At 35.9% G+C, this 16,900-nt stretch overlaps 1 protein-coding gene across 8 annotated transcripts in view; it reads left to right on the top strand.

The window, feature by feature from the left end:
- gbf1 (golgi brefeldin A resistant guanine nucleotide exchange factor 1) overlaps positions 1–16,900 on the top strand; it is a 97,632-nt gene that overhangs the window by 40,506 nt on the left and 40,226 nt on the right. For all 8 annotated transcript variants that reach the window (XM_069189081.1, XM_015346780.2, XM_015346779.2 and 5 more), the window contains exons 4-5: positions 8,294–8,425; positions 16,456–16,574. In XM_069189081.1, coding sequence (XP_069045182.1) covers positions 8,294–8,425; positions 16,456–16,574 — 251 coding nt within the window. The remainder of the gene's footprint in view (positions 1–8,293; positions 8,426–16,455; positions 16,575–16,900) is intronic.

Below are 16,900 nucleotides of genomic sequence, written 5' to 3'. Positions count from 1 at the left end.
TCGGACTCTAAAGCAAACCAGTGGTTTGGTTTCAATAATGACTGTTTATAGAGTTTTCTCACTGCATTTACATTTCCTATTTATCCAGAAAGGTCTGTGCATTCTGTTGGGTAGTGCAGGAGTTCCCTGCTTCTGATTCTGCTTCTTGACAGGCAGATATTGAAAGTTCAGCAAACCCTAAGGAATTAACCAGTTTCTCCTTTCAGATTACATTTCTGATTTTTTTTGTATTGGGAAATCTGTAACATTCCAGCATCAGAAGAAAACCATGGAAAAGACAGAGAAATAAATGAATTTAAATATGTTTGAACTCAGATTAGTCTATAGCTTGGAATCTGTTAAAAATATAGATATGTAGACATATCCCAAAGTCTATCACACTGTTATGTAAAGAATAGACTTTCATTCACATCAGTTCCCTTCCTGATATGCAACTGAAACATGATTACAGTCATGAGCAAGGGTTCTGTCGTTCTTCTAGCTGAGCTATATCTGAAATAACAGATCATTTCTACAGGGTTGCCTAGACATGTTTTTTTTTCATTGACAGTTGTTAGTGTATGTTTACTGTATTTGCAGGTTTTTACGAAATACAGTTTTGAAACAAAACAGACAAACAAGCCAAACACAAATAAATCACTATATTAATTATACAGAATTATATGTAATTACCATAGGTATCTTTGGTTTATCAAAGATATTTGATAGAATATAAAAAAGATAATGTATGCTACCTCATATGATAACGGTAAAGGGTCACAGAAATTAAGGAGTGATTTTTCCTCTATGTGTAGAATCCTGAAATTCTCCTTGGATATTCCATCATATTTTCCTTACTGCCTTGTGCAAGGTACTTACCAAGATTTGGTCTTGATGAAATGATGTGTCTTGTGTCTTTGAAGTGCACCAATAAACAATTAACCATGTTTGCTTTCAGCAATACATCTACCTTTAAACAGTTTCTGATACTTTTGTCAGTTCACTGTACAGTATTGTGTTTGTATCTGTGTATCCAAGCTCTACAAATATTGTGTGTTTATATCTATATATAATCTGTTGCTTGTGACTTATCGACAATATGATATGGATAAGGAGGTCTAGATGAATTTTATCAGTCTGTTATTTTTGGCAATGTCAACCAGAGGTCATCTGATTATATCATGATCATTTTGCCTTATCTGTCAAGTTTTCTCTCTGAAGTAGATTTTTATTTCTTTTATTGAAGATTGATTTGAACTACAGAGCCATATTTATACTTTATTTAAGAAGATTGGGAGACAGTTGAGAGTATTCCTGTTGATGAGGGCTTTGCACCCAATGGCCAGCAGATCAATACAACACAATTTAGCTTATATCTGTGAGAATTTGTACAGGGCCCTGAAGAGAGGTGTGAGTTACAGGGTGATAAGACCTGATGAGATCTTTATTAGCTGCTATTGACAGATTCATTTGACTCCCCTATCCCCCCTTTTCAGCTTTATATAACGTAATAGGCACTCTGTCTACCTTTAAAGTTTAGAGAAGTAATTCCAAGAATGATTTGACAGAACTTTGAGGATCTTGTTTTCAGAATCCACGCAGAATATTATCCTTGGCAGATCTGTGAGATTTTATTTTTTATATGTTTTTCTTTCCTGTTGGTACTACAGCATGGCAGTGTACCAAACCTTTGCTTTGTCTTTCTAGATCTATCTGTACAATTGCAAAAACATTTAAATTAAAAACATTTTTGTCTTTGCAATAGTAACTGAAAGGTTTTCCACCCAAACAGGTGAAATATGTGCATTTTTTATATTAATTGTTGAAAGTTATTAATGGCATTTTCCCTGAAGAAAAAAAAGTTTAGTTTTGTCAATCATAGAATGTGATACAGATACAAATATCAAAATAGCATTTTGGCCAGTACTCTGTTTGTTACTGTTTGCTTCCTTCTCAATTATCTTGAAAAACCATACAGCTGTAACCTTTATGTTCCATTTTAGAACATTGTAATTAAATAATTTTCCCTTTGAGCAATTTAGCAAGATGGCACATGTTGTCCAGGATGAGTCTTTGAAGAAAACATCAAAGCCTGAGCCAATGCACATTTTAAATAGTTAAAAGCCATCCGTCTCAAAATTCCACATTATTAAACCACCGATCTGTTTTTATGAAAATGGTTGATTCATGGGAAAACCACCCTGTGTGTGGGTCAATATTATTTTTGAAATCCTTCTCTTATTACAGTTGGTGTATTGGCTTTTGTATTTGAGTGGGATTCAAACACCACATCCATTGCCTTCCATTTTGATCTCTCATTTATACGAGTGGATATCGCATTCCTCTGTACAGTACTGCGTATTTTTTCAGAACTACAAGGGCTTAATTTACCCATCCATATCAGACATTGGGTGCTGTTTATTAGCTGATCTTAGAGGGCAGCATTCATACTTCAACATGTTGGGTAGTACTGTAAGTACATCTTTGTCCATTTTTGGCAAAATGCTAGCAATTTGTAATTATTAGGTAGGACACAGAAACTGTAACGTAAGAATATGGAATTGATCAGTGTTATTTGTACTTTTAAATTGTGAGCTCAGTTGTAGTACAATATTGTGCTGTGATGTGAATATGGTTTATGGAATAAAATAAAGGCATTCATTACAAGAACTAGTTTAGAGGTGAAATGTTTTTCAAGAAACCATTCCACGCAATATTAAAACCCCTGCTTACAGAGAAATGGTATAAAAGACAGTTTTATATTTTGACAGTTGTACTGTCCTGAGTAGTGTGGGCCAGAAAACAAAGCTCTTGCTCATTACTCACAAACAATAAATGGATAGACTTCAGATCTGTGGATACATTTCATTTCACTTCTAGTTTACACAGTGCATACAGTGTGAACTATTAAATGTGATGCTTGTAAGGCAATGTAAAAATTCAATGTAGGAATAAAAATAGAAAGTTTCCTCGATTGACTGTAGGAATGTGAATTCCAAGTGGCTGTGTCTCAAGTCTAGAACATTCTTTAAGTTACTGAAGTGCGGTGTTGACTTCAGAAATACCAGTAAAATACAAATTGTTTTGTTCCTATTGGTGTTATTAAAGAAAAGCAAAGACTGTTTAAAGTACCAAAAGGAGTGGCCAAGTTGACCAGAACATTTTTTTACAATATAAATGTAATTTTTTTCAATAAAGGCAGTCACAGACGTAGATATGTGCTTCTTTAAAAACTGTGTAAAAAATAACCTTGCTGCTAGATGACTGGCAAAATTTCAAAATAATTTTGTATTTTAACTAAAAACAAGCTGGAGGCTATCGGATGTCAAAAGTTAATACTCGGCTGTCACATGTGCACTTTAGAAATTGGAAGAGGCCTGGCTGTGCTTTTGAAGTTGTAGGTTGGTTTTTGTTTTAAAGTAGCCGTTCAGAGGTTTAATCCGAGTGTATTGCTGTGGTAAGCACTCCTTCCACAGAAAGTTAAAAATGGTTCGTGACTCCCATAACTTGTTCATTGTTGTTTTACCTGGTTTGTATTTTTCCTTTTTCTTCTGCTGCTTTGAAAAGACTCATTAACCCAGGTTCAGTGGATGGCCTGAGGGCTGCCGATCAAAAGAGAAACCAGGGCCGTGGTTATTAAATTTTAAGATCAAGACATTATAATACTTAAATAGCCAAGTTCTTTTTTTCTATAGTTTTCTATAGCTGTGTTCCCAGCAGTTACTATGTTAAGGCAGTACAATGGGTCAGTTGGTTGTGCTTTCTGTTAGGTGAGTTGTTTGTGATAGTTATATACTTCATCTTCAATACAGAATCTTCTTGTAAAAATTTTTTTCGGTCATATTGCTCTTTAACGGAAATCTTGAAAAAGCAACTTAATGGTGAGAAAAACTCTGTGTTGGTCATGATGTTCATTTTATTTCCGCAACTAGAGGAGTTCATTAAGGCTGTGAGTACAGTTGACATTTACGACAGATGATTAAAAAAAAGATTATCCCTTTTTATTTTCTTAAATACGAGTAACTTCAACACTAGGAATCACCTTCAATGCAGTAAGGTTGCATTTGACTTAACCTGTCACCCAATTTCCTTTTCCACTTAGTGATGTCGGAATCATGTGTCGGGAACAATCTTCCAGAACAGAAGTTCTTATATTATGCAGCATCACTAGTGAAACAGGGGTTTCCATGTTTTTCATTCATTTAGAAAAAAAAACTCGGGGCACAGTCCAGTTTATGTTCATTATAATATTTCACCACTAGTCTCAATGAATACAACAGTTTTGTGCAATTAATGCATCCAGGAGATATTTTGTTGAGGTATTTTGTTGTGTGAAAAACACATGCTAGTTTAGAATTGTTTAAACATCTGGAATGGACACTGAAACCATAGGTCCCCTATTTACATGCATTCTAAATGCAATGCAGGCTACATTTTTGATTTTACACTCTTGATTTATGCAGTTTATTATGAATGAGGCTAATGTATTCCACTTTTATGATGGTCTTTATCAGGTTGAAGAATAGCTTGTAAAATATTTTTTTGTTTTGTATGAAACAAGCAGTTATCGATATAATGCCTGTAATAAGAACTCCAGATTTAACCACAAAGTTCATTGTTGTGGTTATATTTTGCATTTCTAATTGTTGTTGCATACACATAGACCATTTTAAGTTTTGAATAGACCTTTTGAGAATAACCACTACACCAATCATGGTAATGGTATTAACAATAACAATATACCATGTAGTGTTCCACACTGAACAGCATTGTATGCGTTCCAGTTCTGTGAGTAATCATATTGACTTCCTAGATACTACACATCTTTTTTCGAGTAGGATTAATATGTAATCTTAATGCTTTAAGAACATAGTATGGTAATGTTTGTAGAATGAGGATTATCAGTGTCAGTATATCTAACAAAATGTTATTGCTTTTTACAGTCATTAACCAGTAATATTATAGCATCAACAAAAGAATTAGTTTATACCATAAATTTAAGTTATGTCCTGAGACTAAAGCCTTCTGTACACTTGATTTATTATCCTGCTGGTTCACAGTGAAGTACTTTCACCCTTTACAATTAAATATGCAGTGCTGACTGGTGTGTTTGAGGTGTGTGTTAGAAGAGGTTATGATATGCCTCTTTAACGATTGGTTTGAAAATGTTCCTTATCCTTTTTGCACTCCCCATGTAGGATAAAAAATGTGAACTTGGGAGTTTACACACATGAAAAACACATGGCTTTGCTTATGTTAATCACATTGCAACAGCGCCAAGGCACATTGAAATAGAGAGAGAATGCACCCTTGCAATGTTGCTGTCAAGAACATTGCAGTTTGGAGTCTCTTGAGCATTTGAGGTCCAGCTACCATTACTAGACTCCATTAACACTACCAGTTGACTGTAAGCACTTGTGAATGGCCTGGTAAACTGCATGACCACATAACAGGATTGAGAAATTTGGAGAGCTCTTTGGAGAGATTGCTTTTGAACAGCAGCAGATGCCTACGTAATCTGGCATCATTAAAGACCCAGTTGTCAGGTGCCAAAACAATAGTAGCATCATGTGTAATACCTATGGAGCCCTCCAACTACAGCGCTTTCTTTAAAAGTGGTAACAACACCCTGGAAACCACGATTGTGCTGTTTTCTAGGAGGTCCTGGTTCAGTTTCTTATTGGATGATGTTATGGCACATGTGGATAGAGAGGAAAAATGAAAGGATTTCTGTGTTTTTTTGGTAGCAGAGGCAAATTTGGTGTAAGGATGATTAATGCTTACTTGAGCTCATATTGTGTTTTCGATCCTAAGTGGTATATGGGTGATAAATACTTATTTTTGACGTTGTTGATGGTAACCTCAATGCATAGCAGATCTGTGCTCCATCCTTTGTTACAGGAGAACTATAATAATATCACCCCCTAGTCTTTCAACATGTGATTGGCTGTACCCAAATGTTAAGGGTTCCTAAAGATTTCCTATGTCAATCGGAAACCATGTGTACTTGCTTGCTTGATCAGTGGATTTTAACTGAATCATCAGGCTGTAGGTCAGCGTGGACAAATGAGTACATCAACCAAAACTAATGTTGCTGAACTGCAGTTTCCTGCACTTCCTATGGTCTGTATGCTGTGTCTCTGCCAGCTTGTGACATGCAGTGCACATGCTTGAGTTTAAGAGGATGTGTATTATCCCTTACTCTGGGGCACTGTATCTTACCTGAACCATCCATGGACCCTTATCTCATATGACCTTTGAACTTTCTTGTCTGAATCTTGTTTAGAAAGAATTAAAAGATTTCATAGTCAAAGCTTTAAGAATAAACCTAACTTTGTACAGTCCAATTTTTTAAAGTGCTGCATGTCTAATTTTTCAAACGTTTTTGTGCAACAAAAGAATTGCCTGTGCCTGACTGAAAGCAGGGTTTTACTTATTGTCGGTTGTTACCCTAAAAAAAGCTCCTGACCCTTTTGGTTTGAAAATCACCCTGCTGCAAAGTAAGTTGAAGTTATTTCATTAATGCGACATCCTACGTAGTGCTTTAAAAAGGCTTTTTAAAATCAAGTTGTAATAAGATACCACGACTGCCAAGGTGAATGAGAAGCTGTCTTGGTGCTCTGGTTTCCAGCCTGCCATGATGTTTTAGAAAAGGTTACAATCCCCGCAAGCTAATTCCCTCTCTGATCTGCCCAGAGGCACTGTGTCTGTTTACACAGCAGTTATGTAGTGAAAGCATATTAAAAACCTCTCCCACAGCAGTGTTTACTACATTATTTGCAAGTTTGCATATGACTTAAGTCGAGGGCTTACTCTTACTATTGGTTTAAATTAGTAGACCACCAACCTGTATTGGTAATGATAAGGAAAGATTTAAATTATTAAAGTATTTGCTGAATACATTGAAAGCAAATAGAACTCTATTTAACAGGCAGAAGAACATCATTTGTAAAACCTAATTTTCAGCATGTAGCTACATCATAAGAATAAACTAAATATATCCTTACTTGCATCTTGAAATGTTATAACAGCAATACATACAATGTTTTTTTTTGTAGAAGTAATATTCTTTATATAGTTTCAGGATTATACATTTATCTTACCTGGCGTTTAAAGTATGGTGTCAAACCTATAAAATTTGACTTATTCTAGTCCAGTAACCTTGGGTGTTTTTGGAAATTGTGCAGATAGTCATTTGAATACCAGATTGTTATGAAGTAAAATAGCATTTCACTATCAATTTAAACTTTTTTTGTCTCAGTTGTGGAGCTATTTACCCAATGCATTTCGTACCATAATTATAGTATTCTTCTTTTAATGAATTTCTTTTTTTTCCATAAAACCACTCTAAATGTATAAAAAAGACTAAATATTCAGACTGTGCCTATTACAACAGACTGGTCTCCATATGGAAGATTTCTTGTAAAAATGGCAGGTAACAAAGAGAAACTTGATTTAAATGTTTATGCAATGCAAATATAATACTGTAAGTACCTAGCATACAACACAGCATCCCTACAATATATAACACATGAAGCACACTTGGTGCTCTTTCAGTAACGGCTATTGTTTTCTCACCATTGTTAAGAATTGTTTGTGGCATTAGTGTGAGAGATGAGGTGACTGCCAAGTGTTCACTTGTTTCATTTCTGCTAATAATAATAATAATAATAATAATAATAATAATTGCTTACACTTATATAGCGCTTTTCTGAACACTCCACTCAAAGCGCTTTAGAGGTAATGGGGACTCCCCTCCACCACCACCAATGTGCAGCATCCACCTGGATAGTTTGGTTCAAAACCAATCAAGCTTGGTTTTCATTGGAACAGTTTGCCTTGCTTTCTTAAGATCCTCAGTTTTCAGTTTTAACAGCAACATGTTTCATAGATGTTTGGGGTTAAAGGTTTGCATGATGATCTTTGTAAGGGAGAATCTGCTGGTTTAAATCCTGGTTACATTTTCATCGACTGTGTGAATGAACTCTGATGTGACAACACTCAAATGGCTGAGTGTTATCTGGGACAGGGTGAATGGAGTCCTTCCTGGTCAGGCCTTTGGACCAAAGTGAAAGCCTTAGTGTCAGTTTCAAGTGCTGTGAGAAGAAGCATATAGACATCATATATCTTAAAAGCTATAGTTACAGATATGATTTTTTATGTAAATAGTGTGGGAGTTGTATTGGTGAGTGAGGATAAGTAGCAATTTAGAAAGTTTTTTTTTTTAAATCTCAGCCATATATATATAAATCAATATAAATATCCGGCTACTGGAAATCTTAGAGAGGTTTAATAATAATTTGTTTCATTACAGAGCTGTCTGACATAGAGCCCAATGTATTTCTACGGCCTTTCCTGGAGGTGGTGCGATCAGAAGACACTACAGGACCCATCACTGGACTGGCACTGACATCGGTCAACAAGTTCCTGTCGTACGGCCTCATAGGTAAAGAAATTGACTAGGTAGAAATTGATCATTAGCGGCTTTGTTTAAATTCTTTCTATTGCTCCAAAAAACAGGTTATTCGAGACAAGGTGGTAAGTATGTAGTTTAAAGATGTTCATATTCTGAATTTCAGATACTTGTTGACTTTTCCACGTTCTATATTTTTTGGTTTTGAGTAGCTGATGATGTGTTTTTCATATTTCTGCTCACAGCAATAAATCCTGTCACTGCCGACAGGCTTGAATGAAGAGGTGTAGGCAGACACCTCCCCACTGCTGAACCATTTTAACACAGTGCAGGCAACGTAGCCCCACAGTGGAGGGTCAGCGCTGATTGGAGGAGAGGTGCGTCCCTCACTGATAACTCTGCAAACCTGCAAGCACCCAGGTGGCTGGAGAGGTTTCTGTATTCGCAGGGAGCTGGGCAAGGCCTGGTCAAGTAATCCCACACTGCCCTCTGTGACATTTAGTTAATTGTTCACCACTGCTTGCTGACTCCTGGTCACAGTCAGCAAGTGACATGACCCAAGCTGAGATCCGCTGTGCCTGGATCACAGAGCTCAGCCTGTGCACTCTATGGGCAAGCTGAGCCACTCAGATTTGCTTGGTCCAAGGACCTTTGACGAAACCCATCGTGAAAGATGAAAGAAATAATACAAAGTTGTAAACTCACAAGTATATCTGTATTATTATAGGTAGTATAGGCTGGGTAATAGTTTCCTTCTGGTTTCACTCCTGAAATTTCAATATTAATTAGTATGAATGTCTGAAGCAGTCAGAAGATATTCAAATTAAACCACTGTAAGCAAATTCTACTCGAACAAACATCAGTCTGAATAGTACATACAAAAGAAGGGCAGAAATTTACTTTACAGTACTTCCAATATAAAATACATCATATCATGTCAATGCTGGTGCTACTGTTAAAAATAAACCTATTTAAGTCATAGCATTTATTGTGCTTTATGTTAAATCACAATAAATGCATATTATGTAGTATGTTAATTTGTAACTTTGAGAAATGTTACATCTTTAGAAATTACATTTTACCAAATGTTCAAAAATATAGAGCTTTCTGTCTGAATAGCACCTTCCTAATCCCAGAAATTCACGACACCATATAAAGAAGGTTTAAAAGGAATGTCACCATAGAAACAAGTTCAACAACCCCCTGTAAAATACTGTATCTGCAAAAATAATTATATTGCCAATTTCTCAAAGTATGAAAAGATGTTACACATGGAATTAAGCTCACTACAGAATTGAGTGTATGTTTGTTTTACAGTAAACTTGTACTTTACACGACAGTATACTTTGTATTGAATATAAGCAAATGCCACACTTTTCTGAGGTTAAATAAATGGCTTTAATTTTTTGGATGTGGTATGCAAGGTAAATAGAGCACAAGAACAGCAATGTGAGTAGGACTCTTTCTCCCACACGTTACTGCACTTCGTGCAGGTCTGCCTGCTGCAATGTAAGCAGTATCATGTGATAAAAATGTCATATGGTTAACATGGATTAGCTGTTTATATGAGAATAAATGACAATTTATTTTCACTAACACACAGCAAGCTGTTATATGAATGATTAGAAATGATGCAGGAAAAGAAACAGGTGTATTGATTTCCATGGCTCCTATAATGTACACATGTAATGTAAACTTGAAGGTTTAGTTTATGGTAATGGAGTGGTCCACAGTAAGTATAGTTAAAAGTTGTAAGGATTTTGTTTGAATTTAATTTTCTTGGTACAGAATGTAAACTTTTTTTGACTACTTGAATTTAGAAAGGACAGATTAAGATTACACATGTATCAACAAGATGTTAATTAAAAGCATGTTTAAACAGTATAAGTAAGCCAAGCACTCACTTTTTTAGCTTTTGAGAAGACGGCTTTGTATTTTTTGGAACTTTTGGTTCACAATTCAATATTTACAGTAACTGCAATTGTTATTGTTAGACATTAGACTAACAGTGTATTTATTGGATATAAAGTATCCCACTTCTAGTGCCTGACACACAGTTTTGTTGTTCCTGTCAGTGCCATTATCTGTTAATGTAAAATGTATTAATAGTTCAGATATTTTAAGGAAGCTAAATATTCAGTCCCATTAATAAGGTGACATTTTTTAATAGATCCAGATTTTTTCTAACGTAATAGTCTTGAAAGTGTTGTACTCAGGAATTTTTGAAAGTGGAACTGTCTTCTATTGAGTCATGTTATGAAGAACATTCTAGCAAGTGGACATAACCCTGCATTGATTATACGCAAATATTTTATTCACAGGCAGTCTTGCTGACTGCAGAACAATTTAGTTCACTCTTATGGAAAGTTAAGCAAGCTTTTATCTTTTATGTCCCAGATGCCCATTGGAAAAGATACCTGATATAATTTCAGGCACCTAAAGTGCCCAAAAGATTTCTGATAGATCGTCTGTGAAATCCCACAGTGTAAGAAACACTCAGCACGGTATTTATGTGCAAATGGTCTGTTTTCAGTGCCCTCATTGGTGTTTCATGGTGACTGTACTGTCTCCATTACACTTCTCTCATATTGGAACGCAGACCTGTTTATTAATCAGGTTTGATCTATTATTCATCAGGTATTATCTATTGCTACGTTAACCAGGACTGACAGTTGGGATTGAATTAAGATAGTGTGAAAGTGAAGACAACATTTTATGAGTTACAAATCAAAAAGGATGTCCTTTCGTAGGGGATATCCAGATCAAGCAGAATGTGATGAATTTTGAAACTTTATCAAAGACCGACTTTCATCAGTAATGGTAAGGGGAACTGGCCTTGTTTTCTTTTGGGTGTTAAATAAGAGTACTGGAGTAGTAAACTCAGCTGCTGTCAAATACTGCCATCTGCTGACAAACACTTCCTGTAAATTAATCATTAAACAAGTTTACAGATCACTTGCACTATAGTAAAGTGGTTTATGTGCCTAAGAACTATAACAGTTAAAATCAGCATTCAGTAAATGTAAAATGGATTCACCTGGATGTAATAAGAAAGACATTTCTTGTAAGAAATTAATGTTGAGTGCCTTGAGTCCCCATAATGTATAGCATGTCATTCTTTTATGCACTAAATGTCAATTTTGAGGTCGCTTTTGAAATCTGTTATTATAACAGCATGTCAGGGAAAAAGTCTGTCCTTTTCTGTGGTGTGGAGGGCAATTTGGACATATCCTATCGTTTGTATCCCTTCACTAAGCAACAGCATTGGAGGTTTAGAGTGATATGCTCTCCATTCAACTTGAACAGCTGAGCTGCAAAGCATTCTTCTCTTCATCAGCCAGCTCTGTTACTGTCTGCAAAGCTACATCTATACTGTAAGTACCTGTATTTGGTGATGGAATCGGATCTTTGTGGCTGGGTACACTGGGTAATGGATTTTCCTGTAAGCACTTGCCAATTCTATGATAAGCACGCCTGCTCATGTGTTGTAGCTCTCAGCAATCACATGGCAAAAGTGAGCAGTTTTCCCTTACTCTGCGTCATGGGTTCAGTTTTATAGTGCCAGCTTTATAGTTTTCTGATGTTACTTTTTGTCTTCCAGGTAGGGGGCATTTATGGTGATTGAAAGGATGTTTTTTCCCGCTTACAATTTGAATAACAGTAAAATATTGTACAATTTGAATTTCTACATGTGCACGGTAGAATTGATCGAAATATTAAATAGAGCAAAATGTCTGCATGCTGTGAAACTTCTGCGAAACTCACATTAATTAACTGCTTACATAATTCACTTAACTAACTTGTTACTCCTTAACAGCTAAGCAAACTATGTGAATTGGCAACAGTTCTTCTGCTTAGTCAGTTCAATTAAAAGAATAATCAGTCTCCTCAAACAGTACTGGGGAACCCTTGTCCTGGAGAGAGAGGATGTCTAAATGCTTGGAACAATTTTGTTTTGACCACTTAAGCAGCTGATTTGCAGCTATGTAGTTTTCAAATAATTTGAAATGAAAATACCAGCACCTGTACCTCTTTAAGTGCTATGGATGGATATTCCTGTCCTTGAGCAAATGTAAGAATTAGACAATAACAGACACCAATGTATTTTGAGTGCTGTTCACCATTTTGTATTTGTTACAAGAGTTCAGTAGGCTTTTCATAGTTTTAGGGGCGTAAAAATGTAATTAAAATTACATGTAATGTAATTAAAAATTCCCATTGGCCCTTACCAATCATGGCCTCCTAATAATCCCCATCTATGAATTGGCTACATTACTCTGCTTTCCTCCCCACTAATAGCTGATGTGTGGGGAGCGTTCTGGCGCACTATGGCTGCAGTCACATCATCCAGGTGGGGTGGAGGGGAGTCCCCATTACAGGAGTCCTGTAAAGCGCTTTGAGTGGAGTGTCCAGAAAAGCGCTGTATAAGTGTAATGAGCGTAATCAATTATTATTATTAATTATTGTTTTTCATTGTTTTTTAATGCGTGTAGTTTTTTTGGGGTTATTGTTTTGATGTTTTTTGTCATTGATGTTACTATTGCACAGTCACTGCATAATCAAGAAGGCTATCAAGAGGTACAAGGATTACTCATTCAGTTCTTTTAAATCAGAGGGAAAAATTGGACTTCTATTTGAACTTTCAGATAACAAAAGAAGGCATTAAAGTGCAAGGTCATGTGTCTGAGCATGTCTGAATTTAGCAAGAGAATGTTTTGAATAGATATTTTTTTCTTCTAATGGTTAGAATTGCTTCAATATTTGGACCTTACAATAAAAGCAAGAAGAAGGTTGATAAAGGGTATACCTTTTCTCACAGTGACTTTGACAGGATGTGCTCAGCACACAGTTGAGTATTGTGTACAAAATACATGCTAGCAAAAACCTTTGAGCTCTTTATTGATATTAATCCTGCAATTTACTTGTCAGGTGTATGATGGGTCTTATTGTGTCTACTAAAAAAAGTTAATCTTTCTCACTTCACTTTCATGCAGTGGGTGAATACCTAGAAGATGTTAATTTTAGGGCATGTTATGATTGAATGGGTTTTTGAAAATCTTCCAGGCATAAAATACAATTGAATTTTCTTTAGTGTAAATGTCCCACTTTTACAATTAAAGCTTAGAGCTAAATGGATCGGTTCCAATCTATATATGTAATTAAATCCTATTTAGAAAATTGATTACACAGTGAGTAGTTAGGCTACAGAGGTGACGTACAGAGATGAGCTCTGCTATTAGTAGCTTGGGGCTGAATTCTGGAGACACCTGCTGACCTGACTCTTGTGTTGTTCAATTATTGAAGTGTGTGAGTGAGTCTCTTGATCAGTTTTCACTGTAGAGTTCAAACAAAGAAAGTGTGTTAAAGAACAGATTGTAAAAGATTTTTATTGGTCTTGATGTGGTCAGATATTCTTGATTAGTCTCAATATATAGTGTGAAACCAGCTGATCATCTCTTTTGAAAACTCAGAACCAGTTTTGTTCAGTCATTCTCTGGTCATTTTCAGGTTACAGAGGTGTGATCATACTGTCGGCGAATATTCCCTTAATCCATTTCCAAAAATATTGTATTCAAAATAAATTGGAATAGGGGCTTAACCGTTAACACTTACCACAGTAAAAGATCGTGTTGGTGCTCAAGATGTAAAAAGGGGAGGACACGGCCAGTCAGGCTGGGGGATGTGGTCCCCCAATAAGCCACTGATGATCCAGGTTTGGGGGGGAGGGGGTGCTCGACTCCTGTGAAATCACTGCTGCAGTCCAGGGTTGAGGTTTTTAAGGGGAAATGGTATCCCCTCTCTCCATAGACAGGACTGCTCTTAGTAACAAGGGCAATGCTTATTTGGAATTTTTAAGAATGGGAGTGTTGTGTTTATTCCATTTCAGTTCTGCTCAATGCTTGATACAAATCTGTTGATAAAACACCAAAGAATTTCTTCAAACACATAATAGGATGTTTGACAAATAATACATGAAAGGAAAATGAAAAAAATGTTCTGTACTTTTAGAGCAATTAAAAAATATATTATTATTATTGATTCATTTTGAAAGACTACTTTACTTTGAACCTTTTTCGGGCACTGTAGTTGAAACAATGGTGTCAGTAAATGGACAAAACACAATGAGGAAGATGTCTTGAGAAGGTTTCAGTTATAAAGAGGATTACTTGACACAGCTGTTAATATCCTGCTTTAGGCTTAAATGGAAGCAATGTTGCCTGGGGTGCTGTGTTGTGTGTTCCTTTATTTGAAGTAAAGCCCGGTCTTTACTTCTGGTATTTGGTTTTTGCTTTCTTTTTTCAGTTAGATTTTTGTATGTAATGTGCATGACCCTTAACGTGCTGGGGGGTCTGCTAAAACTTCCCAGTTAATTGTGCGATGGCAAATTCCACCAAATCTTCGGCCTGAAGTCTGCTGACAAAGTGATTTCCTCCACAGATGTCACTCTGACAGGCATCAAAACTTTTACTCTGAAACAAGACCAGTTTATTGAAGAAATTAAAAAAAGCCATATAGTGTTATGTTTTTTTTTGTGTAGCAGTTTCATCTTAAAATAATTTTCCATTTTTTTGTAAATGAATTTCAGGTAAAAGAAATCAGTGTATTGGCTATGTTACTAAACATTAATAGTTTCAGTTGGGGTGGTATTTTCTTTCTAAAATGTCTCCTAAATTAATCTGGTTTAAAAGGCGCAATAAAACTTGCTTAAAGATCCAAATAATGGATAGTTTAAGTTTTTTTCTCCATGTTCTACATTAAGACAGCTGTTATGCACCTGAGCCTTTATCCCAAAAAGGGATTAGTGTTTTATGTCACTTTGATATACTACTGGACACACAATTTCTCTATTTTCAGTGGAGACAAGCAGCTTTCAAAATTTTCCAGGTTTGTCTCTTTCTTAAGCCCTGGAAGTTCTGATCTGTGGTCAGTCATTTGACATGAAATGATTAGCATATATTTTTTAAGCCTGATCATCCTCACTTCTTGTGAACAACATGCAGAATTGATGTTAAATCCCAAAGACTTTTTAGTCAATCAGGCTACTTGAATAACCATCACAGCCTAAACAGCAAACAGCAGCTATTTGAACGTTTCACTCTGCAACTTGGGTCCTCTTTCCTTGCGTTCCAAGCTTCTTAGTTAATGAAATGGTTCTTAAGTAACGTGGAAGAAAAACAAGCTGACTCCATTCTGGTATCTGCCCAGGCTCAGATTTCAAAACACGGGCCTAGTTGCCTAGGCAGCCAATTTGCCAGACTTCCTACAAAAGGGCACATTTTGTGATTAGTTTTCATGCAGGGAGGCTTTGAAGGATCATTGCAATTTGATAATAGGAATAAATGTAGACTATAGGTCACAATTTTGGAAGCAGTATACAACATCTGATTTACTGAGAGTTAAGGCTCTTAACTCTGTACTTAACATCTTTGAAAACACCTTTTATAAAATGGTTGAGGTTCAATTTTGTGTGTTTACAGTAAACTAGATATTTGTATCTTTGTACAGATAATATAGGTTTGTCCCTCATTCAGTTCATTTCATTCAGTTATTATACTGCTTTAACACATAATTCAGCTGTGATGCTAAACCTATTGTTGGTATTCATTTTTCTTGTTTGTTCTGTAATCGGAGAAATAGTTATATTACATTAATAACTGACTGTTAAAAACTAGGTATTGAAATGTTTTAGCTTGTTGGTCAACATTTTAATGTGGTAGTCTCTCAGGGTCTTAGTATTTTTTAATGTATTTCACTCTCTTTAAAAAAGTAAATTGAAAACATCTTATAGCCCATAAGTGGAAGCATTGTTTGGTTGTTTCCAGTAAGGGGAAATAGGACCATTTTAGTATGCCTGTTTGATGTACTTAGAAGCCAAAGTACATATCAGTAAACATAATAAAAGTCATATGCAAGAGGAAAGGTTTATGAGGAGCAGGGAAAGATATCTGATTGTGTTTGGGTTTGTTTCCTGTCAGTTTCTAATGTTCAGGTTCACACAGAACAAAAGGGATGTACCATAGAGTGTGGACATTCTTGTAAGCCATGTTTTTGTCTTTCTGCAGACTCGAGTCATGAGGGGGCAGCTGAAGGAATTGAGAACATGGCTGATGCTGTGACACATGCTCGGTTTGTGGGGACTGACCCTGCCAGTGATGAAGTGGTTCTTATGAAAATCTTACAGGTACTGGGCTTTTCCGGATCTGCTACTGAGTTGGCAATTCAGTTTTGTGCTAGCTCATTTCAGGCCTGTACCATGTCCTTTAGTTTAATTAGTAATAACTTCAGGTGCAGTCTTTTCTTAATCAATCCAAAGGCCAGTGGAGTGTAAAATTAAGGAAAAACTATTTTTCCACACATAATGATGCTTATCTATGACTTCATGAGTTTACAGAATAGAGAATAGATGTAGAACTGGATTTCTGATGAAAGCATTTAGGCTAGATTTGATTTATATAGCCTTTATCATAACAATTTCACTTCTGTTACGTGAAGTCCAGTAGCTTAATT

This window comes from Lepisosteus oculatus, chromosome 4 (assembly GCF_040954835.1).
Source record: "Lepisosteus oculatus isolate fLepOcu1 chromosome 4, fLepOcu1.hap2, whole genome shotgun sequence".
NCBI lineage: Eukaryota > Metazoa > Chordata > Actinopteri > Semionotiformes > Lepisosteidae > Lepisosteus > Lepisosteus oculatus.
This window is presented reverse-complemented; position numbering and strand designations above follow the sequence as displayed.